The 24,593-nt window shown below is 41.6% G+C and overlaps 1 protein-coding gene across 5 annotated transcripts in view; it reads left to right on the top strand.

Moving 5' to 3' along the window:
- The window catches only part of rhocb (ras homolog family member Cb), a 45,941-nt gene extending 23,504 nt beyond the window's left edge, over positions 1 to 22,437 (top strand). For 2 of the 5 annotated variants that reach the window (XM_041194991.1, XM_041194993.1), the window contains 4 exons: positions 6,590 to 6,747; positions 7,611 to 7,731; positions 7,932 to 8,062; positions 21,193 to 22,437. In XM_041194991.1, coding sequence (XP_041050925.1) covers positions 6,592 to 6,747; positions 7,611 to 7,731; positions 7,932 to 8,062; positions 21,193 to 21,363 — 579 coding nt within the window. In that variant the 5' untranslated portion in view covers positions 6,590 to 6,591 and the 3' untranslated portion in view covers positions 21,364 to 22,437. Of the gene's footprint in view, positions 1 to 6,534; positions 6,748 to 7,610; positions 7,732 to 7,931; positions 8,063 to 21,192 lie in introns of all 5 variants that reach the window. The other 3 variants (XM_041194990.1, XM_041194989.1, XM_041194992.1) reach the window with 2 other exon arrangements.
- The last annotated feature ends 2,156 nt before the right edge of the window (positions 22,438 to 24,593 follow it).

Here is a 24,593-nt window from a genome sequence, read left to right as displayed (position 1 = left end):
CACGCACGCACGCACACGCGCACACACGCGCACGCGCGCACACACACACGCACGCGCGCACGCGCACACGCACGCGCACACACACACGCACGCGCACACACACACGCACGCGCGCACACGCGCACACACACACGCGCACACACACACGCACACACACACCCCCCCCCCACCCCCCGTTCATCCTGTTTGATCAGCTTTTATAGTTTACATCATGCTGAGGGGCCATATCCCGGTCCTGTTCTAAACAACTGCATAGACAAAGGGGTACATGGGACCCCACAGATTGACTATCCTCAAGAAATTCCTCCTCATCTGTTTTAAATGGATGACTCCTTACTCTGAGATTATGCCCTTTCTTCCTAGATTCTCCCAGAAGGAGAAACAACCTCTCAGCATCTACCCTGTCAAGCCCCCTAAGAATCTTATGTTTCAATATGGTCGCCTCTCATTTTTCTTAATTCCAATGAGTACAGGCTCAACCTCTCTCATAAAATTCCTCCATACCTGGAATCAACCAACCTAGTGAGCCTTCTCTGGACTGTCTCCAATGCCAGCATATCTTTCCCTGGATAATGGGACCAAAATTGTTCACTGTATTCTTGTTTTAGCAAGACTTCCTTATTTTTATACTCCATTCCCTTTTGAAATAAAGGCCAACATTCCATTTGCCTTCCCTATTATCTGTTGAAGTTTTATGTTAGTTTTTTGAGATTCATGCACAAGGACTTCAAAATCCTTCTGCTGCAGTCTTCTGCAGTCTTTCTCCATTTAATAATATTCACCTCCTTTATTCTTCCTGCCAAAGTGCATAACCTCACATTTTCCCACACTATATTCTATCTGCCAAGTCTTTGCTCACTCAACCTGTCTATAACCCTCTGTAGACTCCATGTCATCCTCACCACTTGCCTTCTCAACTATTTTTGTCATCCACTAGCTTGGTGATGGTGTATTCACTTCCCTCATCCAAGTCATTAATATATATTGTAAATAATTCAGGCCCCAACACTGATCACTGTGGCACTCCCACAAGTTACAGGTTGCCAACCTTGAAAATGTCTGCCTCACATTATCCCAACACCATGGGCTCTTATCTTATTAAGTAGCTTTATGTACATTACCTTATCGAACACCTTTTGGAAATCCAAATATATTGTCTGAGTTCCTCTTTGTCTATCCTGATCTACAAAGGATTCTAATAAATTTCAGGCATGATTTCCTATTCATGAAGCCATGAATCTAATTTGCTTGATTAGATTATGTATTTCTAAATGTTCTGCTATTACATCCTTTTTATAATAGACTCTAACATTTTCCCAATGACAGATGTTAAGCTAACTGGTCTATAGGTTACCTGTCTTTTGGGTGTTACATTGGCTGTTCTCCAATCCTCTGGGATTTTCTAGAATCTAAGGATCCTTGGAAGATTGTCACCAATATATCAACTATCTCTCTAGTTACTTCCTTTAATGTCCTAGAATGCAACCCATCAGATCCAGGGGACTTATCGGCCTTGAACCTCATTAGTTTCCCTGGTACTTTTTCTCTAGCTGTATTTATTTCCTCCCCCTTGCCCTTTTGCCCTTCAGTTTTCCATTTTGAATGCTTTACCCTACTTTTCCTCTTGTCCCCCTGCCTCACCTGAACTCAGACTTGTGCTTCCCTAACTACAATAATCCCATTGTTTATTTAAATGTGACTGTGTTAAGACACACCTTGCAGTGGCATTAAATGTGACTAAGGTCTGGAGGGAGGGAGAAAGAGAAGCTTTTCAGATCTGCCAGTGTCACCTCCAGCCCTTTTGGAATGAAGCATTGTGCTGAGGGGGAAATTACTAATGACCAGTTTAGCACAATGCAGTGTGGAAGGCCCTTTTTTGCATTTAATTCCTTTATGCCAAGAGTGGAGGAAAACTTTGAGGGTTGATCTACACAAGATGTGGCTGGCAATGAGTGCACCTTTTTTAAAGTGCAGAATTGAAATTGTTGCAAGGCTGCAATCCAAAACAAACTTGAAATCCTCAGAAGAATTTACTGTTAAGACTGGAAAAACTTTGCAGTGGCCTGGCCAGTTTCATGACTACATAATTAAAACCTTGTCTCCATTGAAGCAGGCAACTGACTTGGCTAGGTGAATGTTGGGGAAACATTGGAGTTGTTGGGTTATCTGCAGGTTATTCAGGAAGCATTTTGGCTATAAAGTTCCATGCAGTTTATGTCCAATTTTAAATCCATTTCTTCCCAGGGTTTTCCTGTGCCAGCAAATAGGGCTGGTTTCAATCTAGCATCTCCCCAGTAGCACTGCTTGTTAACTGAAGGTTGCTGATGTATGTGCTACTCCCAGGACTGCCATACCTTTTGTTTTGCGTTTGTCTTATTTTGTTTTTTTTCTATCCTCTTTAGTATGGGTCAGTAATCTACATCAGATTTTGGTTGTGGCTGATTAAGTTTACTTTACCTATGCTGTGCTTTTAACTGAAGTTGGATGATTGTGGTGTACAAAAACCTTGTTCTTTGGCATAACTAAATTCTGATCTACACCCAATTCAGCAAGTTGCCTGCATTTGAGCAGCCATTATCTGTTAATCTTGCAATATGTGATAGGACTTAACTCAATAGTCATTTGTTATCTAAAGCAGTTGTTGGGTGCTTGTGTTGAAGCTTAGATGTGGTAACTGAAACCAGAAATTTTGATCCTTTTTAACTTGGAAAGGAGGACCTTCTTGCACGAGTGATGAAACTGTTCTGTGCTGGTTGGTGAAAAAATGTGATGAGTTGCTAGCTATTGCTACCACCTCTGCTTTTCTTAAACACTTTTTAAAAAAAAATTCTTTCATGGGTTGCTAGGCCAGCATTTATTGCCTTTTCAGGAGGGGAACCTGTACTTGAGTTTCCCATACAGTGAATTATCTCAGGTTGTAACTGGGCTAATTAGTAAGTTTGCAGACGACAGTAATGTTGGAGGAGTTGCAGATAGTGGAGGATTGTCAAAGGATACAATGGGATATAGATCGGTTGGAGACTTGGGCGGAGAAATGGCAGATGTAGTTTAATCTGGACAAATGCAAGCTAATGCATTTTGGAAGGTCTAATGCAGGAGTTATACAGTAAATGGCAGAACCCTTGAGTGCATTGACTGGCAGAGGGATCTGGGTGTACAGGTCCACAGGTCACAAAGTGGCAACGCAGGTGGATAAGGTAGTCAGGAAAGCATATGGCATGCTTGCCTTCAGTGGCAGGGGTATTGAGTATAAAAGCTGGGAAGTCATGCTGCAGCTGTATAGAACCTGGGTGAGGCCACACTTGGAATATTGTGTGCAATTCTGGTCACCACATTACCAGAAGGATATGGAGGCATTGCAGAGGGTGCAGAGGAGGTTTACCAGGATGCTGCCTGGTCAGGAGGTTATTAGCTATGAGGAGAGGTTGGAGAAACTCGGATCGTTCTCACTAGTGACGGAGATTGAGGGGCGACTTGATAGAAGTTTACAAAATTGAGTGGCATGGACAGAGTAGATAGTCAGAAGCTTTTTCCCAGGGTGGAAGAGTCAATTACTAGGGGACATAGATTTAAGGTGAGAGAAGAAAACTATAGAAGGAGATGTGCGGGACAAGTTCTTTTACGCAGAGGGTAGTGAGTGTCTGGAGTTCGTCGCCAGAGGTGGTGGTGGAAGCAGGTACGATAGTGGTGTTTAAGAGGCAGCTTGACAAATACATGAATAGGATGGGAATAGAGGGATACGGACCCCGGAAGTGCAAAATGTTTTAATTGATGGGCAATATGATTGGCGCAGATTTGGAGGGCCGAAGGGCCTGTTCCTGAGATGTACTTTTCTTTGTTATTTTTATTTTAAATGGTGAACATTGCTTGGCTATTTGACTGACTGAAAACGTTTTTGAGCTGGATCCTATCTACATGTTTGCACTTGACCAGTGAACACTGGCTGCTGAGTAAGAAACAGGAGCCTTTATTTCTTTTAAAAGCAAAAAAACTGCAGATGCTGGAAATCCAAAACAAACAAAAATACCTGGAGAAACTCAGCAGGTCTGACAGCATCAGCGGAGAGGAACACTGTTAAAGTTTTGAGTCCGTATGACTCTTCAACAGAACTAAGGAAAAATAGAAAAGAGGTAAAATATAAGCTGGTTTATGGGGGTGGGACAAGTAGAGCTGGATAGAGGGCCAGTGATAGGTGGAGATAACCAAAAGATGTCATAGACAAAAAGACAAAGAGGTGTTGAAGCTGGTGATATTATCTAAGGAATGTGATAATAAAGGTACAGATAGCCCTAGTGGGGGTGGGGGGCAAGGGATCGAAATAGGTAAACGGCAAAGATAAAACAATGGATGGAAATACATTTAAAAATAATGGAAATAGGTGGGGAAAAAAATCTATATAAATTATTGGGAAAAAAGTGGGTGGGGATGGAGGAGAGAGTTCATGATCTAAAATTGTTGAACTCAATATTCGGTCCAGAAGGCTGTAAAGTGCCTAGTCGGAAGATGAGGTGCTGTTCCTCCAGTTTGCGTTGAGCTTCACTGGAACAATGCTGCAGGCCAAGGACAGACATGTGAGCATGAGAGCAGGGTGGAGTGTTGAAATGGCAAGCGACAGGGTGGTCTGGGTCATGCTTGCAGACAGACCGAAGGTGTTCCGCAAAGCAGTCACCCAGTCTGCGTTTGGTCTCTCCAGAGGAAATTGATTGGGAGCAGCGAATGCAGTAGACTAAATTGAGTGAAGTGCAAGTGAAATGCTGCTTCACTTGAAATGAGTGTTTGGGCCCTTGGACGGTGAGGAGAGGGGAAGTAAAGGGGCAGGTGTTGCACCTTCTGTGGTTGCATGGGAGTGGGTTGAGGTGTAGGGGGTGATGGGGGAGTGGACCAGGGTGTCCCAGACCTCCCTGTCGCTTGCCATTTCAACACTCCACCTTGCTCTCATGCCCACATGTCTGTCCTTGGCCTGCTGCATTGTTCCAGTGAAGTTCAATGCAAACTGGAGGAACAGACCTCATCTTCTGACTAGGCACTTTACAGCCTTCTGGACTGAATATTGAGTTCAACAATATTAGATCATGAACTCTTTCCTCCATCCCCACCCCCTTTTTTTTCCAATAATTTATATAGATTTTTCTTTTCCTGCCTATTTCCATTATTTTTCAATGTATTTCCATCCATTGTTTTATCTCTACCTTTTAGCCTATTTCGATTCCTTCACCCCACCCCACCCCCACTAGGGCTATCTGTGCCTTTATTATCACATTCCTTAGATAATATCACCTTTGTCCTTTTGTCTGACATCTTGTGGTTATCTCCACCTATCACTGGCCCTCTATCCAGCCCTACTTGTCCTACCCCCATAAACCAGCTTATATTTTACCTCTTTTTTTCTATTTTTCCTTAGTTCTGATGAAGAGTCAAACGTACTCAATGTTAACTGTGTTCCTCTCAGCAGATGCTGTCAAATGTGCTGAGTTTTTCCAGGTATTTTTGTTTTTGCCTTTATTTCTTTACTGCTCCTTCAGGCTTGGGCCATTTGAGTTTAATTGTTTAGTTGTAGCAGTATACAATTGCTGGGAGCTATCTTGCAGACTCTGGACTGTCTGAGAGAAGACCATGTCCTAATTTCCCTCCTATCTCTTTGGATCACATTGGCAAACCAACTTGTCTCGTAGACAATTTGCAGTACTGCTTTTTACTCTAACTGGCAGGCATGTGGCTCAGTCTTCAATAGACTGCCAATGTTTCTTCTCTCCTGATCTGATTGGGACTGCATTGTGAACTGAATTACAGTACCCCTCATACTACACTACCAGACCATCAAAATTGTCAAGGGAGTAGCAGAGTTTTTTTGTTTGACAGTTGGCAGCACAAGTCTGTTTCTTATGACCATCTTTGCACTGGAGTTAGTGATGGAACAGTGGAAATAAATTGATTACTGGAAGCTTAGCTTGCCTTGGCTTCTAGGCTATGAAGGTTTCTTATTCCTGTTGCTGCTTTGATCAGGTGATCCTCCCTCTTCCACTGTAGCTGGCGTCTGTCTCCTGACTGAAATCCAACATTTGTTCCTAAACCCATAAGTAATGGTGTTTCTGACTCACAGCTGTAACTCAACAAACATTTCAGTGTTAGCTCTTGAGTTTATTTTAAACTCCTAAGACTGACACCCAAGTATTTGGGAGATATTATGAAAGGTGCTATCTAAATATAACTTAAATTATTAGTAAACTGATAGGCATAACAGTCAGACATAACTTAGTCATGATCAAACAGAGTTTAGAGAGAATTGTCCTCTTTCTGCTCTCCTGCCTCTTGATGTCTTTGACTTCAGGCAGATTAGGATTTGAACTATGCTATTACTAATGCTAAAAGTTTTTGTAACCTATTCCCTAATGTATAGAAACACTGGGTTCAGTGACGTTGCTGATTATCCACTTAAGTTAGTGAGCTTTACTTTGAAGTAGTTGGTCTGTTTCTCCAGTCCTGTACTTTACGTAACTGCTTGCTTTGATTATCATTTGATTTTTGACATTCCAGGTTGTTTTTGCATCCCTGGGTCTTTATTATTAATTTCAGCTTTCCCCACCCCCAGAGATGGCAGCCATTCGGAAAAAGTTGGTTATTGTTGGAGATGGTGCTTGTGGCAAGACATGCCTTCTGATTGTGTTCAGTAAGGATCAGTTCCCTGAGGTTTATGTACCAACTGTCTTTGAAAACTACATTGCAGACATTGAAGTGGATGGCAAACAGGTGAGTTGGTTTGGTCAAGATTGAACACTAAAGACAGATGTCTTTGCCAGTATAAGACTGGTGTATAAGATTTTACATAGCTGTGCCCTTAATTGAGTGAACCAAACCTTGGGTAGTCATTGCAGGTAAAGTGTGACCTATTTTTCCTGTGTCCCCATTCTGGAACTGATGAAATGTGAATTAAATTCCAGCTATTAATCTCTACTACATACTTAGGTTTGAGGTGCTATAATTACATCTGTGCTTCACAAGAGTGATGCAAAATTAGATTCAATCACCTACAAGTGATATTAAGGCAGATGGCCAAAAGCTTGGTCAATTAGTTTTAAGGAGTGCCTAGAAAGGGACTTCTAGAGCTTTAGATCTAGGCAGCTGAAGGCCTGGCCACCAAAAAGGTGAAATAATTTTTAAAAATCTGATGTGCAAAGCCAGAATTAGATGATCTCAGATATCTCTGCAGGTTGTGGGACTGGTGAGGCCTACTGTTTTTGTGGTCCCATTCAGTGGTTCAGTCAAAGCCACTAGTTCAGCCTTAGCAGATTGCTGCACAGTGATCTCAAGGGTGTTACAGCTACAGCCCCAAAACTTGCCCCTGTAATACTCTGTCCAATGTGCCTGCTAGATAGCTCATTTGGAGGCAGAGTTAAATATTATCACTTAGCTAGTTGGCACCATTGCCAGCACACTTATGGGCAGGTCACCATGCCATTCTAGTGATGGAATGGGGTGTAAAATTTGGGGACTAGAGAATTATAAAACTGCTGTTGCTTGTTATAAGTTGGTCAAGTTCCCTCCTAAGTATGTTTAAAATCTCGGATGGATTGTTTTTGCTCCCAATGGTAAGTTGCACTTCATTGTTGCAGGTTGAACTTGCACTCTGGGATACAGCTGGGCAAGAAGACTATGATCGACTCCGACCACTCTCCTACCCTGACACTGATGTTATTTTAATGTGCTTCTCAATTGATAGCCCAGACAGCTTGGGTAGGTTCAGCTTATAGTGTTTTATGTATGGTGCTGATTCTTAAGTTTGTTTGTAACATTTTACAAATCTATCATAATGCAACAAGTTCAGTGGTTATGCCAGCAAATTTCCAGGATTAGTCATTTTTACTGCAGGGAAACTTAAATCTTCTGAACTTTACCTAATATCTGAAAGTCACTGATAAATAACTCTCCTGCAGAAAATATCCCTGAGAAATGGACACCTGAAGTGAAGCATTTTTGTCCCAGTGTGCCTATAATTCTAGTTGGAAACAAGAAGGACTTGAGAAATGATGAGAACACACGAAAAGAGCTTGCAAAAATGAAGCAGGTGAGTGGTCACTGCCTCTCCTGATTTGCATTGAATAATTCCATTTAAATATGGAATGAAATTAACTGACCTGTTTTGGATTTCTTTAAACTTTCCCAAGCCATTTTCTTCCTATTTGACTTAAATTCAGTATTGTACTAACATGTCTTCATCTAACATTTAAACAGCCATTTTTAAAAAGGGTGGGGGGGGGTTATTAGAACAAAGAAAATTACAGCACATGAACAGGCCCTTCGGCCCTCCAAGCCTGCGCCAATCACATTGCCCATCAACTAAAACATTTTGCACTTCCGGGGTCCGTATCCCTCTCTTTCCATCTTATTCATGTATTTGTCAAGCTGCCTCTTAAACACCACTATCGTACCTGCTTCCACCACCACCTCTGGCAGCGAATTCTAGACACTCGCTACCCTCTGCGTAAAAAAAAAAAAACTTGCCCCGCACATCTCCTTTTATAGTTTTCTTCTCTCACCTTAAATCTATGTCCCCTAGTAATTGACTCTTGCACCCTGGGAAAAAGCTTCTGACTATCTACTCTGTCCATGCCACTCATAATTTTGTAATCTTCTATCAAGTCGCCCCTCAATCTCCGTCACTTCAGTGAGAACGATCAGTTTCTTCAACCTCTCCTCATAGCTAATAACCTCCTGACCAGGCAGCATCCTGGTAAACCACCTCTGCACCCTCTCCAATGCTTCCATATCCTTCTGGTAATGTGGTGACCAGAATTGCACGCAATATTCCAAGTTTGGCCTAACCAACGCTCTATACAGCTGCAGCATGACTTCCCAGCTTTTATACTCGATACCCTTGCCAATGAAGGCAAGCGTGTCATATGCATTCCTGACCACCATATCCACCTGCGCTGCCACTTTCAGTGACCTGTGGACCTGTACACCCAGATCCCTCTGCCAGTCAATGCACTCAAGGGTTCTGCCATTTACTGTATAATTCCTGCCTGTATTAGACCTTCCAAAATGCATTAGCTCGCATTTGTCCGGATTAAACTCCATCTGCCATTTCTGCGCCCAAGTCTCCAACTGATCTATACCCCGTTGTTTCCTTTGACAATCCTCTTCACTATCTGCAACTCCTCCAATCTTAGTATCGTCTGCAAACTTACCAATTAGCCCAGTTACATTTTCCTCCAAATCACTTATGTATACTACAAACAGCAAAGGTCCCAGCACTGATCCCTGCAGAACTCCACTAGTCACAGCTCTCCATTCAGAAAAGCACCCTTCCACTGCTACCCTCTGTCTTCTATGACCAAGCCAATTCTGTATCCATCTTGCCAGCTCACCTCTGATCCCGTGCGACTTTACCTTCTGTACCAGTCTGCCATGAGGGACCTTGTCAAAGGCCTTACTGAAATCCATGTATATAACATCCACTGCCCTTCCATTGTCGATCATCTTTAGGGCAGCTAAAAACAAAAAACCGCGGATGCTGGAAATCCAAAACATAAACAGAACTACCTGGAAAAACTCAGCAGGTCTGGCAGCATCAGCGGAGAAGAAGAGTTGACGTTTCGAGTCCTCATGACCCTTCAACAGAACTGATGAGGACTCAAAACATCAACTCTTTTCTCCGCCGATGCTGCTGACCTGCTGAGTTTTTCCAGGTAAATCTTTAGGGCAGCATTAGGACAAGTTGCATACACTAGCATTCACTTGAGGATAGAAAATGACCTGATCTAAGTGTTGGAGATATTTGAAGGATTGGGTAAAATAGATGGAGAGAAAATAATTACTCTGGGACTCCAACGGAGGGGCAAAATCTTAAGAGGCCGTTCGAGGGTGATAACTTTTTCATGAGTAGTGGAAATCTGTAACACTCCTCTTCCCCCATCCCCCTCAAAAGCTGAGGCTGGGGAGGGAAGGGAGTTAGTAAAACTTCAATTTGTTTTGTAATTTTCAATTATGTAAGACCAGAAGGCAGCTAAATAGTTAGGATATAGGTCATAGCAGACAACTCATTGTTCAACTATGTCCATGTTGTAAATGATTTCATTGTCTCCAGTGGGTTCTTATGACTGAAGAGTCTGATGCAGGATCAGCAGAACTAGTATTGTCATGGTGCTCAGGAGAACTTCTGCAACTGCTCCACCTTTGGCTTTCTGATATGTCAGATGTTAAGTTTGGTCCTCAGCACGTTGAACCAAATTTTAGTGTTAGACTCCATGTGAGTCAATCAACTGCAGTACTTTTGAGAGTGGTGGTCTGCATTGCAAAAGGTGTCCTTGCACTGACCAGCTGTTAGTTCCTTATGGAAGATCTGATTGGATTCTATAATCATCCATGCAGGAGACATGACCTGTCTGCCTCAGCTGAACTTTCTGGAGGGTGGTCTCAATGCTTTTAAACCCAGCACAATGCATGACCTTGTATGATTTTTGTCCTGCCATCTAATTCTGATTTCAAGTGTCTTTTGGTTAAGCATTCCAGAGCTTTGTGGCACCTACATCAGACCCAATGTTTTAACTATACAGCAGGATGGCATGGATAATAACTTGATAAAGTTTAATATTGGTCTTCAGCTCTATGCCATGCTGCTTCCAGCCTTTCATGGAGCCAGCTGGAGGTGGAACTTGGTGCATGCATGGATGTCATCAACAGTGGCATTGCCAGAGCATACAACTAACACGAGTACAGATCATTTGTGATCTAATTGCATGGCAGAACAAGCTCTCTGTTAACAAGCTGCCTCCTTTTCTGAATTTATCCTTTTCTCCACCTTGCTGTCTACTTCTCCCTGCTCTACCTCCTCCCCCCTTCCCCCTCCCATCCTAACTAAATGCCCTATTACAATAGAGACCAAGACTCCTTGCTGGAGTGCAGTTAAATCCGCATAGTCAAATCCTCATTGCTTCCTCATCCCGTAGCCATTGGTGCTTTGGGAGTATCAGCCTGATCTGAATCACGTTATAAATAGCAATGCATGCTAGTAGGCAAATTGGATTGCCTGCGTTTCACTTTTTTTCTCTTTCCTTTCATTTTGTCCTTGTTCCTATCAGGAGCCAGAGGCTAGTTTTAATAGCCCCATTATTACCAGGAGATCCATTGAAAAGCTGGAAAATCTAGGACACATGGAAATTGAGCCTTCAGAGCAGCTTATTATGATTACCAAAGCTAATTTCTTTTGGAGAAATTTAAGGTTTTCAGTTCACATTCTAAGCTCTCAACCCACATATGGCTAATTAGCACTGGCGTTAAGTGACATACCACAAAACTACTTTCTTGCCCAACTCCACTCTGTTTGGAAATCTGATCAGACTTGTGTGATTATGCCATTCTGAATATAGGACAGCTTTGTGCGATAATGCAGAGGCCCATTTATGAAGTTCACTATATAATGAGCTGATCCCTATTCTCTGCCACCACCACTGCAGCTCTATCTTGGTATTCACATTGCAGTGGTTGGCACTGCCACTTTCTCTGGGATGCTTGAGCACTGGCTTCCCACTCTTTAAGGAGGGGTGAAGAAAAGAATTTGGTACACTTCAATGCAACACTTGACTGAATTAAGTTCTTTTTGGGTCCAGTTTTGAGAAGTAGTTCCAATTATTGCTTTTTGTCAGCAAGTCAGTGTTAAATATAAAATGCATTTTCCTAATTAGTTTTAGGGTGTTTAGTTTTGTTTCATGTGTCCTTGCTTCACTCAAAGCTGGTGATCTGCTCAATGAGGATTGGCATCCTTAATTCTATTGCCTATGTGGCTGCATACAGCAATTGGTAGATCCTTTTATAAGTGAAGCTGGCAGCCTTGGTAGAGTATAAGACAAATTACTGGCACTTTATCTGAATAGCACCTGAGGTAGAGGAGGTAATGCTATCATTTTGTTTGATCAGTAAGTCCTGTCTTGGTGTTTCTACTCCCAGTTGAGGCCAAGAGCAATGTGACTTGAATTAAAGGAATAGCATTGTCTCCAATACAGTTAATTAGAATTATAGAAACTGTAGACCATTTAGCCCTCCAGCTTATTTTGCCATTCATTGAGGCCATGGCTGATTTTGTGACCTAACCCCATATAACTTCATTTGTCCAGTTGGATTTTAAAGTTGACTTTTGTTTTCAAACATCTAACACCCTTTTCATCTGAAGATGTTAGCTCCTGGTTCTAATTTTAAGATGTCCCTAGGTCTTGGATTCTCAACCAGCAAAAATAAGATATGATGTAGCGTGATAAACTGTTCCCTTTTTAAAATATTAAACTTCAGTCAAATCACACCATTCCAGGGAATGCAACCTTGGTTTGTGTAATGTCTCCTCAGTTTAACTCTTGGGAGTCCAGGTGGTATTCTGTTGAATTTTTATTGGCTGTGGAAGTGAGGTGTTGCTCAGAATTGCTCACAGTACTCTAGGTGTGGTTTAACCAGTGCTTTGTATTGCTGAAGCTTAGTTCCTTTTTAGATGTAAAAGCCAACATTTCATTAGCTGTTTTTGAACGGAATACATCAGATTCTGGAAATCTGAAATTAAAATTATGCCAGATCTGAACATTTCCAGCAGTATCTGTAGAGTTAATGTTTCAGATTGGCCTTTAATCCTTTTTTGATTATTGTACTTAATACAATCTGTGTACATACATCATGTCTCTGGACTGCCATTGCTAACTTTTTACCATTTTAAAACTGAGCTATGTTTTTAGATCCCTAATGAATAACCTCGCATTTACCAGTCTCACTCATTCACTTAAATTATTTCAGAAAACAGAAGGAGCCTTTCAGCTCACTGTGCCATGCCAGCTCTTGGAAGGAGCTATCCTGTTCTTTTGCACTCCCCATAGCCCTGCAAACATTCCCTTTTGAAAGTTCACAATCTGAATTATGGTGCAGAAAGAGGCCATTCAGCCCATTGTGTCTGCAACAGCTCTCCAAATAAGCAAGATGACTTAGTGCTATTTTTCATTTTTTCTCTGACTCTGCACATTGTTTCTATTCAAATAATCATCTGTTGCCCTTTTGAATGCCTCAATTGAACAAATTGAGCTTGAATCTTCCACCATCCTGTCAGGCAGTGGATTCCAGGTCATCATAACTTGCTATTTTATACTAAAACTTTCCCCCCTCTCTCTGCTAGTTCTTTTGCCAGTTATCTTTAATCTGTAGCTAGTTACTGACCCTCCTGCCAATGGAAACAGTTTTTCTCTTTTTACTTGCAGTACCTCATCTCCCTACAACTTTCTCTGCTAAAGTGAACAATGTTTTTAAATTTTTTAATAGTTAAATTTTTAAATTGACTATTCCAAATGTTAACTAATTTATATAACAGTTGAACATAGATCATATACAGCAAAATAAGATAAAAAAAAATCACATGGAGATATTATTATACAGATGACCAAAGCTTGGTTGGAGGTAGGTTTTAAAGGAAAAGTGAGCATGGTAGTGTCTTGAGGTTTAAGGAGGGAATTTTAAAACTTGCTACCCAAAGCAGCTAAAGATGCAGCCACTAGGGTGGAGCAAATAAAATCAAGGTGTTTGAGACTTCAGTTAGATGAGTGCAAGTATTTAGTTATGGGACTATTAGAGATGGGGAGGGGTCAGGCCATGAAGGGATTTGAAAACAAGGATGAGAATTTTAAATTTGAGGCATTGCCTGTCCAGGAACCCATTGTTAAATTGCAAATTAAAGGATTAATTTTTTTATTCACTCATGATGTGGACATTGGTCAGGACAGCTTTTATTGCCCATCCTTAATTGCCCTTATTTGGACGGCATTTAAGAGTCAACCACGTTGCTGTGGGTCTGGAGTCACAGACCAGCTAACAATGGCAGATTTCTTTCCCTAAAGGGCATTAGTAAACCAGATGGGTTTTTACAACAATCGACAATGGTTCTGTGGCCATCATTGGACTCTAATTCAAATTCCACCATCTGCTGCGGTGGGATTTGAACCCAGGTCCCCAGAGCATTACCCTGGGTTTCTGGATTACTGGCCCAGCAACAATATCACTATACCACTGCCTCCCCCATTTTGTTTCCTAATTCCTTCCAGCTGCCTTGTCTGTGAATAGAGGCGTCTCCAGTAGAATTGCTTACTCTTGGCCTACACTGTTTGAACAAGAGTTTGTGCTTGTTTGACATGCCTACTGCACTTTCTTCCAATTTTTAAATTCTATAAGTGTATTCAATTAGTGATAATTGAAAACACAGCTCATCCAACCTGCCACTGAAACTGAGCTGTATAAGTGGCTTGGAGCCAGTGCTCCTCATTCAGGGACTATCTGAATATCCAGATGGTGGTAATTTGGATAACACTTAAGCAAATTTAATTTATAGCAGCTGAAAATTAAGTCCCTTAAGGATGTGACCTTGGTGGGGAGGGGTAGTTACAAATTTCCTTCTGTCTACTCCACAGTGCACAGATCTTGTGGCAAGTAGGCTTGACAACTGTAGCATTTGTAGTTTTTAGCAATAAAGCTAATGAGAAATCACATAACAGATGAATTTAGAGGAACTGTTCAAATTGACTTGATCTGCAATCTTGGATAATTACTGTCACTTAACTCTCTCTAACTGTGAAGTTAGGGATTTATCGAAGCTGGATGTAGGTCTCCATCTAATGGTTTGCCACCTAAATATTAAATTCCAGCATTTGTGGTCAACATTTAAAATGATTTTGAATTCTGCTGAAGGATTAATGGAACCAAGCTAATGCCCTTTAGGGAAGGAAATCTGCTGCCCTTTCCCTGGTCCAGCTTATGTTTACTCCTCCAGATCCACAGCAATGTGGTTGACTCTGAAATGGCCTTGCAAGCCACTCAGCTGTATCAGACTGCTACAGAAAAGTCAGTAAGGAATGAAACAGGACAAACCACCTGGCATCAACCTAGGCACTGGCAATGACAACAGCACACCCAGCCCTGTCAACCTTGCAAAGTCCTGCTTCCTATCATCTAGGGGCTTGTGTCAAAATTGGGAGAACTGCCCCACCGACTAGTGGCGCAACAGACTGACAGTCATATTTGTAGCATGCCTTACACTACCATCACCATCCCTGGGTGTGTCCTGTCCCAATGGCAGAACAGACTACCAGAGGTGGTGATGCAGTATTACACAGTAAGGAGGGAGTTGCCCTGGCAGTCCTCAACATTGATACTGCACCCCATGAAGCTTTATGGCATCATGTCAAACATGGGCAAGGAAACCTCCTGATTACCACCCCTGACCCCCTCAGCTGATTAATCAGTACTCCATGTTGTGCATCACTTGGGAGGACTGAAGGTGGCTAGGGCACAGTGTATTCTGGGTGGGGAACTTAAATGCCCATCACCAAGAGTGGGTTGGTAGTACCACAACTGACCAAGCTGGTAAAGTCCTAAAGCTGCTAGACTATCTTCAGGTTGACAATGAGTGAAAGACCTATTTGACCTTGTCTTCACCCAATCTACCTGTTGCCGATGCATCTGTACAGTCGTAGGAGTAACCACTCTAGTCTTTTTATAACGATAAGTCCTATCTTCACATTTGAGGACACCCTCCGTTGTGTGTGTGGCACCACCACTGCTAAATGGGATAGATTTTGAAACAATCTAGCAACTTGAGACTGGGCAATCTAGGCCATCAGCAGAGTTGTATTCAACACAATCTAACATTATGGCCTGGCATTCCCCATCCTACCATTAAGTTGGGGACCAATCCTGGTTCAATGAAGAGATGCAGGAGGGTGTGCCAGGAACAGCAACAGGCAGACCTAAAAATGTCAACCTGGTGAAGCTACAGTGCAGGACTAACACACCAAACCATGTAAGCAGCATGCAAAAGATAATAAAGACCTGATTCATTGGCTGTGGAATCAAAGCTCTGCAGACCTGCCACATCCAATCATGAATGGTGGACAATTAAACAACTAACAGGAGAAGGTTCTACAAATAGCCCCACTCAATGATGAGGGACCCCAGCACATCAATGCAAAAGTCAAGTTTGAAGCATTTGCAACCAACTTCAGGCAGAAGAGCTGAGTGAATGATCCATCTCTACCTCTTGATGCCAGGCTTCAGCTAATTCAATTTGCTCCATGTGATATCAAGAAATAGCTGAAGGCACTGGATACTGCAAAGGCTATGGACCCTGATAACATTCCAGCAATAGTACTGAAGACTTGTGCTCCAGAACGGCCACACCCTCAATGTGGAAAATTTTGTCCAGTTATTTCCTGTTCACAAAGGACAAATCCAACTCTGCCAGTTAACAGCCCCATCAGCCTACACTCAGTCATCAAAGTGATAGTTGTCACAACCTGTTCCCTGGTGCTCACTTTGGGTTCTACTTTTGCCACTTGGTTCCTGGCCTTCATTACAGTCTTGTTCCAAGCATAGACAAAAGAGCTTAACTCCAGAGGTAGGTCAGTGGCATCAAGGAACCCTAACAAAACTGGAGTCAGTGGGATTGGGGAGTGCAGGGTAGAGACTCCACTGGCTAGTCATTTCTAGCACAGATGTTTATGGTTGTTGGTTAATCATTGTCCTAGAACATTGCTGGAATTCCTCAAGGTTGTGTCCTAGACCCAACCATCTACAGCTGCTTCATCAATGATCTTCCCTCCATCACTGGCCCTAAATGGGGAATCTCACAATGTTCAGCTCCATTCATGGCTCTTCAGATACTGAAGCAGTCCTTGTCCATATGCAGCAAGACCTGTTCAACATTCAGGCTTGGGCTGAAAAGGGGCAAGTAACATTTGTAGCCCTAATGCTAGGCCATGACCATCTCCAAGAGACTAACCATCTCCCCCTGTTATTCAATAGCATTGCCTTCGCTGAATATTCTCATTATCAGCCTCCTGGGGGGGGGTTTAACCATTTGACCAGAAACTGAAGTGGACCAGACATATAAATACTGTTGCTACAAGAACAGGCCATAGACTGGGAATTTTGCAGCGAATAACTCACCTGCTGACACTCCTGTCTACCGTTTACAAGATACAAGTTGGAAGAATGATGGAATACTGTCCACTTGCCTTGATGAGTGTGGCTCCAACAACATTTGAAGCTCAGTGCCAACCAGGACAAAGCAGCATGCTTGATTGGCACCCCATCCACCACCTTCAACGTTCACTCTCCACCACTGCACAGTAGCAGCTGTGTACCATCTACAAGATGCACTGCAGTAACTCACTAATGTTCCTTTGGGCAGCATCTTCCAAACCCATGACCTCTACCACCTAGAAGGACAAGGGCATCAGACACATGGGAACACCACCTTCAAGCCCCACACCATCCTGACTTGGAATCACCATCCCTGGATCAAAACCCTGGAACGCTCTTCCTAACAGCACTGAATGTACCCACGTCACATGAAGTGCAGTGATTCAAAGGCAGCTCACCCAATTGATGGGCAATAAAATGCTGGCCTAGCCAGCAATGCCCCCTGCCTATGAAAAAATAAGAGCATAGGCATATTAGTTTATGAAGAGGAGATGCACCATTCATACAGGTTAACATCAGTTAGAAATTCTTTAGAGCAGTGCCAAAATCTCTACTGATTCTGTTCTAATGGGCTTGGGTGGATAGACCAACCAAGTTACAATGGTCTCTGGCAAAATCTCCACATTCCAACAAACCCTTTTGTAAAAGCTCAACTCGTCAACTTGCCCTCTGATTCTTCCTGTTCCAGTATCTCATCTCACCTGTCCCTGGTGTTAGTGTGAGTCTACGCTTCTCGATTGTTTTCATCTGCTTATACAGAATATACTAATCTGATCTAACCTACATTTTGTGCGAATTTATTACTTTTATACTCATGGTTCTATAAAACTGCTTGTTGCCTGGCTTTATCTACTTTTTTTTCTTTTTGACAGTTTGTACATTTGAGCCTTTGAATCTTGTTAGCATCCATCCACTGCTTTTTCTTTCAAAATAGGTTCATGCTAAATTGCACAATCAGACTATCTTTATATACATTAAATGTCCCAGCAGTCCTTTCTTCAGAAAAGATCTTTCAAATCTGCCATGCCCTTCAGTTTTCAGTTATCCTGAGTTTAAAATCAAGCATCCATTTCTAACACTTGATTCATTATGCCTCAAGTTTGGCCTTGGAATTATCTGCAGTTAACTGGTTTATCCTTTAACTTATTGAATAAAGGAGTTATATTTGTTATTCTCCATTACTGCAGCACAACTTGCATAGAGAATTGTGAAATTTATGGTGAGCAACTCTGCTATCTTTGACTTTCAGCAGCTTTGGGCTGATGTTATCAGGGTCCAATATCTGATGTCCACTTTGAGTTTAAGTTCTTTTATAGTAATTGCTAAAACAATTATTACTCCATCTGCATTTTCACTGTCATTGGCTAAATTTAAATATTGAATTATCTTTCTAATTCTTGTGAGCCTACCTTCTAACTTGCACTTCAATTGCCCTTGCTATAATTTGCTAGCCTCCTTTCAACCTTTCTTCCAACTACATATGCATGCTCTTCAGTGTTGGCCTCTAGTTATCTGCCTTTAATTTCTCTAGAGGACTTTTGCACCACTTTTTTGGTCTCATGGAAGTACTTTTTTTTTTGTGTGGGGCTATAAGAAAAGAACAGGGGTGAGTGAGACTAGGGACTAATTGATAGCTCGTTGGAAGCTGATACAGGGCCTCCTGTACTGACTGATATGGTTTACTGATTATTTCCACCACTAATCTAACTGTCTTGATTTTTTTTGGGCCCAACTGCACTGCTGAACTTTTGACTCTGGTTCAATACCCTTTTGCTCTTGACTCTTTATGCACCAACTTTTGACTTTTGGCTCCTGTTTTCCAGTTCCAATCCAGAACATACCTTCACATTTGAGTGACTTGAAGGTTTGGAATGGAACAGTGGATACTTGCATTTCTATGCCTCCCTAATTTCTTTGCATATAATTACTGTGACGAGTACTTTTGTGGGAAGCAGCATCTAGTATTTGTTTCAGATGAGTGAAATTGTACATATTTCAGTCCAACAGAAGCTGGCTAAGATTAAAAATCTAAGCAGCAGCTTTTTAGGTCAGCAACTGAACTAGGTCAAGCTATTTTGAGTGGACTTTATTTCCAACAGGATGTTTACTCCACCCTCTGGTTCATATTGATTTTTCTCAGATGCACCCACCCCCAGATTCATACTTAAAAGGACTTGTTTCCTCCTTTTGAGGAAGCATTTCCATTTTGTCCTCTGAGTTGCTAGCATATCAGATTAAAGTGCCAGAATTGTCCAGCCTTTGGTGGGGCAGCCTTTTTTAAATCTGACTTCAGTTACTGTGTATCTGAGGCAAAGAATAACAGTTAACACATACTGTTTCAGTCCATTTTGTGAATCAAGCATTTGGCTCCATAGTGTAGGGACCTGGAATTCCCTCTAGCTTAGGCATAGTTGGAGGGTTCTGGGGAGGGGCGCAGCTTGGGAAACTCAAAGCAGCTTTCTCTCTTGCGTTTGACTGAAAACATTGAAGGTGTTGCTTTCTACTTAATCTGATCTATTCTGTATAATTTGACTTTCAAATTGTGTACTCTAATCACTTTATTTTCCTAGCAGATTGGTCTTCACATATGTCATTGGTAGAATAGTTCATTGTTCACACAGTGGCTTACTTCCCTATTAAGAGTCACTTTGGTTCAGTGGAAATGTAAATTGGCTTAAGGAGGATACAGGTAGCCTGATGAGTATTGCGTGATGTTTGTGGAATTGTGGCAATGTATTTGCTTTTGCCTGAAGAGGGGTGTTTCCTAAAGCACCAAGGTAATTTTTTTCTTAATGCCATGGGATTGCTAATATCCATTGTGTCAGTTGGGCAAGTACTTAACTCCTTTTTGAAGGACAGTACCTCCATACTTTAATTGGAGTATCTTGAGACTACCCTTTCAATGCTGCTCAAACACATTCAGCTGTGGTTTTATTTCCTACTCTCAACCATTCCAATGCCCTCAACCAACCCTGCACCCTCCATAAACAAGCTCATCCAAAGTTGTCCTCTGTCCTAACTAGCACCAATTCCTCTGCCCCTGTGTTTACTGACTTACATTGGCTCCCACTCCAGCAATACTTTGGTATGTCTGAAACAAGATCTCCAAGACTAGCTTGGGGTTAAAGTTCCTGTACACTACTCCAATCTGTTTCAGGCCTCACCTGTGCCCCTACTGTATCTAATATTTCAATTCCTACCACCAGCCATTCTGTTTCTAATACAGTACCAGCAGTTGTGCCACAAGTTCTGGATCAAACCTAGTTTGGTTGAAAGCTGACCTGACTCTATACACTTTTAAAGGAAAAAATTAACAGCCACTTGGGAAAGTATGGACCCAAAAGTTGGCACAGATTTGATCAGGGCATATTTAGCTCTGATGTAAAAGAGGGTGGGTTAAGGTAGTGCAGTCAGTGCCTATGACTGAGATGGAGTTGGATACAAGTGCCATGTTAATCTCGTTGGCAGAATTTGAAGTCCATGGGATGGAAGGACAGGAACAGCATGGATACAAAACTAGCTGAGTGAGAAACTGAATGGCAGGTTTTTCTTTTGGACTGGAGAGGATATACAGTGGTGTTTAATTCTGTTTAGTACTAAGACCACTATTTTTGAGGTGCACTGGATTTGGGCACAATTTGAATTTACAAATGAATGAAACTTGGAAATGGAAATGTAGTAAACAGTGAGCAAGACATTGGTAGATTTGGACATAGGCTGGTGGAAAGAGTAGACACATGGCATATTAAATTCACGAGTGTGGCTCATTTAGGTAGAATGAAAGGATACACACCAAACAGTTGCTGTTTTAAAACGATATAAGAACAGAGACCTACAAACCAAGTATATGATCCTGGGGTTTTATCACATACAATTGAGAAAGTTGTACTAAAACTATATGACATACAGACCAGCTGGAGTATTCTGATTTTTGAGTGTGCACTTTAGGGAACACTATGGAAAGGCTACAGCCAATGTTTCAGGGATGGGGGATTTTTAAGTGAATAAACTAGAGAAGCTGAGGTGGTTCTCCTTGGAACAGATGGCCAAGAGGAGGATTGGATGCTGTTTAAAATCATGAAGGCTTAAATAGAAATTCAATAGAGCCAGCACAGACCAGTGAGTCAAATGGTCTTGCTCTACTAATCTCTAATCATGTGATGTTTGCTCATGCTAATGTTGTGGTTTGTACTGTAGGAACCTGTGAAGCCAGAGGAGGGACGAGACATGACCAACAAAATTAGTGCTTTTGGCTACATGGAGTGCTCTGCCAAAACAAAGGAAGGAGTTCGGGAAGTCTTTGAGATGGCCACGCGGGCTGCATTACAAGTCAAACACAAGAAGAGACGCAAGTGTGTACTGTTGTAGGATCTGATGCATACTGTCGCATGTACTGTATCAGCTGTAATAACATTTATCAAACTTTTTACACAGTATATGGAGATTTTCCTCTTTCTTCCCCCGGTTTTCAAATGGCTATTTTTCAAACACTTTAGTCTGAGCCTTTTTTGACTTGCTGTGTAATGCTTAGTATTTGAATAGTGATGGGAGGAGCCTAGTGTTGATCTGAGATCACGAACACCAGCACCTCATGACAGTGGGTTTAAGCACTGTAAGTTCAGGGGGCGAGTGGGGATTTAGTACCATTTGGGTATCTACATTGTTATAAAAAAAACTCATTATAAAACCAGATAATTATATAGTGTCAAAACAACTTTTCTGCATAGTTCCATTTAACTTGAACATTTGGTACAGAGCATGAAATAGTTTGTATAATCATCTTCTGTAACCTGATCACTTTATTTGCTGAAATGAACTATTTCTCTACATTCTAAGTCTGTGCTGCTGTTTTTTTTTCTGTTATCTAAGCATTGCAGGCCAATCTGGGAGTAGTGCTGCAGACTCCTGTGAATGATAGTTAACTAGCTTTTGTATAATTGCATTCTGTTCAACTTGATTTTCTTTCTTTTTGTAGATTTATTGTATTGAGATTCAAGTTTGTATTGAACCTCTTTGTATAAAATGCTAACTGTCAACACTTAGTGATTTGTAAGCCCCTATCCTATCTGAGGGTTTATATTAACATAATCCTGTCTTCTGAATTTTGTAATAGTTGTGCAGAAATGACTCAGCCAGTTTACAGCACTTGCTGTGAAGCTCTGCTTCCTCTGCACACACTTGTATTTGCTGCTGCTTAACTAGAGGCTGAAGCAGTTTTCCCAAAGAACATTCCACAATTGTTTAAATTCACTTTGGTCTGCAACCTGCACAGCCAGCATGTGCATCTATCCCCCCTCTTGATCTGTTGATTTCAATCTTGTATGCAATAACCAATACTGTGGCTTAAATGTAAAATCATTTTGCTTTCATCCTGGGTTAAACATTTCAGACAGTTGGCACTTAAATGTAAAAAAAATAATAAATTTAATGGAACACTTTAAACTGTGCCAGTAATCAGCAAAGCTTTTAATGTTATACTTTGGAATGCAGAGAAATATCCTGCACTAGCATCTTCAGTGGTTTAAACTAAACCCAGCTTGAGATGCAGAATAATTGTTTTTGGGGCTTGATACACTGAGCAAGGTTTGCTCATGCATACTACCTTGCTGATTATGTATGCTCAAACTTGAATTAAACATAGCATGTGTCTGTTGGGGCTTAATGGGGTAGTTGGTGAGAGGCTGCTCTCCCTTAGCTGGAGAGTTTAGAAATAGGGTTCTTATCCTTGGGATAAGGGTCAGCCAGTTAAGGCTAAGATGAGAAATTTCTTCACTCAAAAGATTATGAATTTTTGGTATTCATTTTTGAAACCCCCAGACAACTGAATGCTCAAGTCAGTGTCTTCAAGACAGGTCTCAATCTAACAATTCTATGGATAGGGTGGGAAGTAGATCAAACCATGATGAATAGCCTGCTCCTGTTTCATGTTTTTACCCATCCTTGAAATTGCTTGGCGTATTGTGACCCAGAATGCCATCATTTGAGGTTGAAAAAGAACAAGGTTGGGAGCACCTTTCCCATTCCACCTGTCCTGAAGATGACCACAAAGCTGATGCAACTCCCAGCTGTGGAATGAGGTGAAGTAAAGGACCCCCCAGGTAAAAGTGATCATTTAATGTGATTTCATATTCCATTTAAGGAACTGTGCTGGTGGGAAGACAGCCAAAGTGGACTGATTTTAGAGTAAAAGTAATATGATAGAGAAACAGTAGCAGATATTTTAGAGATTTCAGAGTTTGATAAATATTTAATTGATAAGAGATGATATGAGAAGGATTCAGTATCTGTGGCTAACTAAAGAAATTGTGGATGGCATCAAATTGAAAACTAGGATGTACAATTCCTCAAAGAGCAGTGGTAGCCCAGAAGATCACATTTTAAAACCAGCAATGGGTGACTAAAAGGGTGAAATTAGAAAACTAGCAAGCATGTATACAAACAGGAGAGTAGCTAAAGTGTTGGTCTCTTGGAGGGTGAGATTGGAAACAAAGAAATGGTAGTGACTTTGAACCAGTACTTCGTCTTCTACTGTAAAGACAAATGGAACATCCAAAGAATAGAAAATCGAGAGGCAAAAGTGGGGGAAGATCACTAGAGAAAGTTCTTTGGATCTCTCCCCAAAGGTAGGTCCGATCCAAAGTGTCACAACCTCTACCACTGGTAGGGGTAAAGAAGCAGGTCCTGACTGCACCCCAGCCTGGAACATGGATCAAACCCCATGCAGGTGGTCCAGTCAACTGCTCTTTGCCACTTCATTGAGTCAGTTGCTGTGGGAACATGCTACAACATGCATGTAAAAGTGCCTGGAGCTATGAATAGCAATGGTAGAGGTTCCAACTTTCTTTCCACTGCATAACTGATCAGGAATCTCCTTTTACCACCTATTGGTGTATGTTGCAAGGGTTTGTTGGTTGGGGATGTGCCATGTTATGAACCTTGGTCATCAAGTCCTGGAGTGGGATTTGCACCTGGAACTTCTGACAGAGGCAGTTACGCTACCCACTGTAACCCAAGACATTCCTATGGGGAATACTAATGGGACTAAAGGTTAAAATTCCCTGGACCTGATGTCTTTCATCCTAGGGTCTTAAAGGAAGTGACTGCAGCAATAGTGGATATATTGATTGTAATATTCCTAAATTCTCAAGATTTTGGAAAGATCCCAATGCATTGGAAAAGCACAAACGTAACACATTCCAGAAAGGAAGGCAGGAAACTAGGCCAGTTAGTGTAATAAGGAAAATGCTAAAATCCAGGAGGAGCTAGAAGCAGAACATTATTTAAATTATTATATAATCAGGCAGAGTTGATGTGATTGTGAGAGGGAAATGGTGTTTGACAAATTTAGAGTTCTTGATGTAACAGTGGATATGGGGGAGACAGTAGATGTAATTTCTGAATGACATTTGATAGCTCTCAAGTTACTGCACAAGATGAGAGATTGTGGTGTTGGATGATATACTGGTGTGGATAGATTGACTAACAAAACAATTGGGGTAAATGGGTCATTTTCAGGCTGGCAAACTAGTAATGTGCTGGAGGGTTCATTGCTGGGGTCAAATATTTATGATCTATATTCATGATTCAGTTGAAGGGAA

This window comes from Carcharodon carcharias, chromosome 9 (genome assembly GCF_017639515.1).
Source record: "Carcharodon carcharias isolate sCarCar2 chromosome 9, sCarCar2.pri, whole genome shotgun sequence".
NCBI classification, from domain to species: Eukaryota; Metazoa; Chordata; class Chondrichthyes; order Lamniformes; family Lamnidae; genus Carcharodon; species Carcharodon carcharias.
This window is presented reverse-complemented; position numbering and strand designations above follow the sequence as displayed.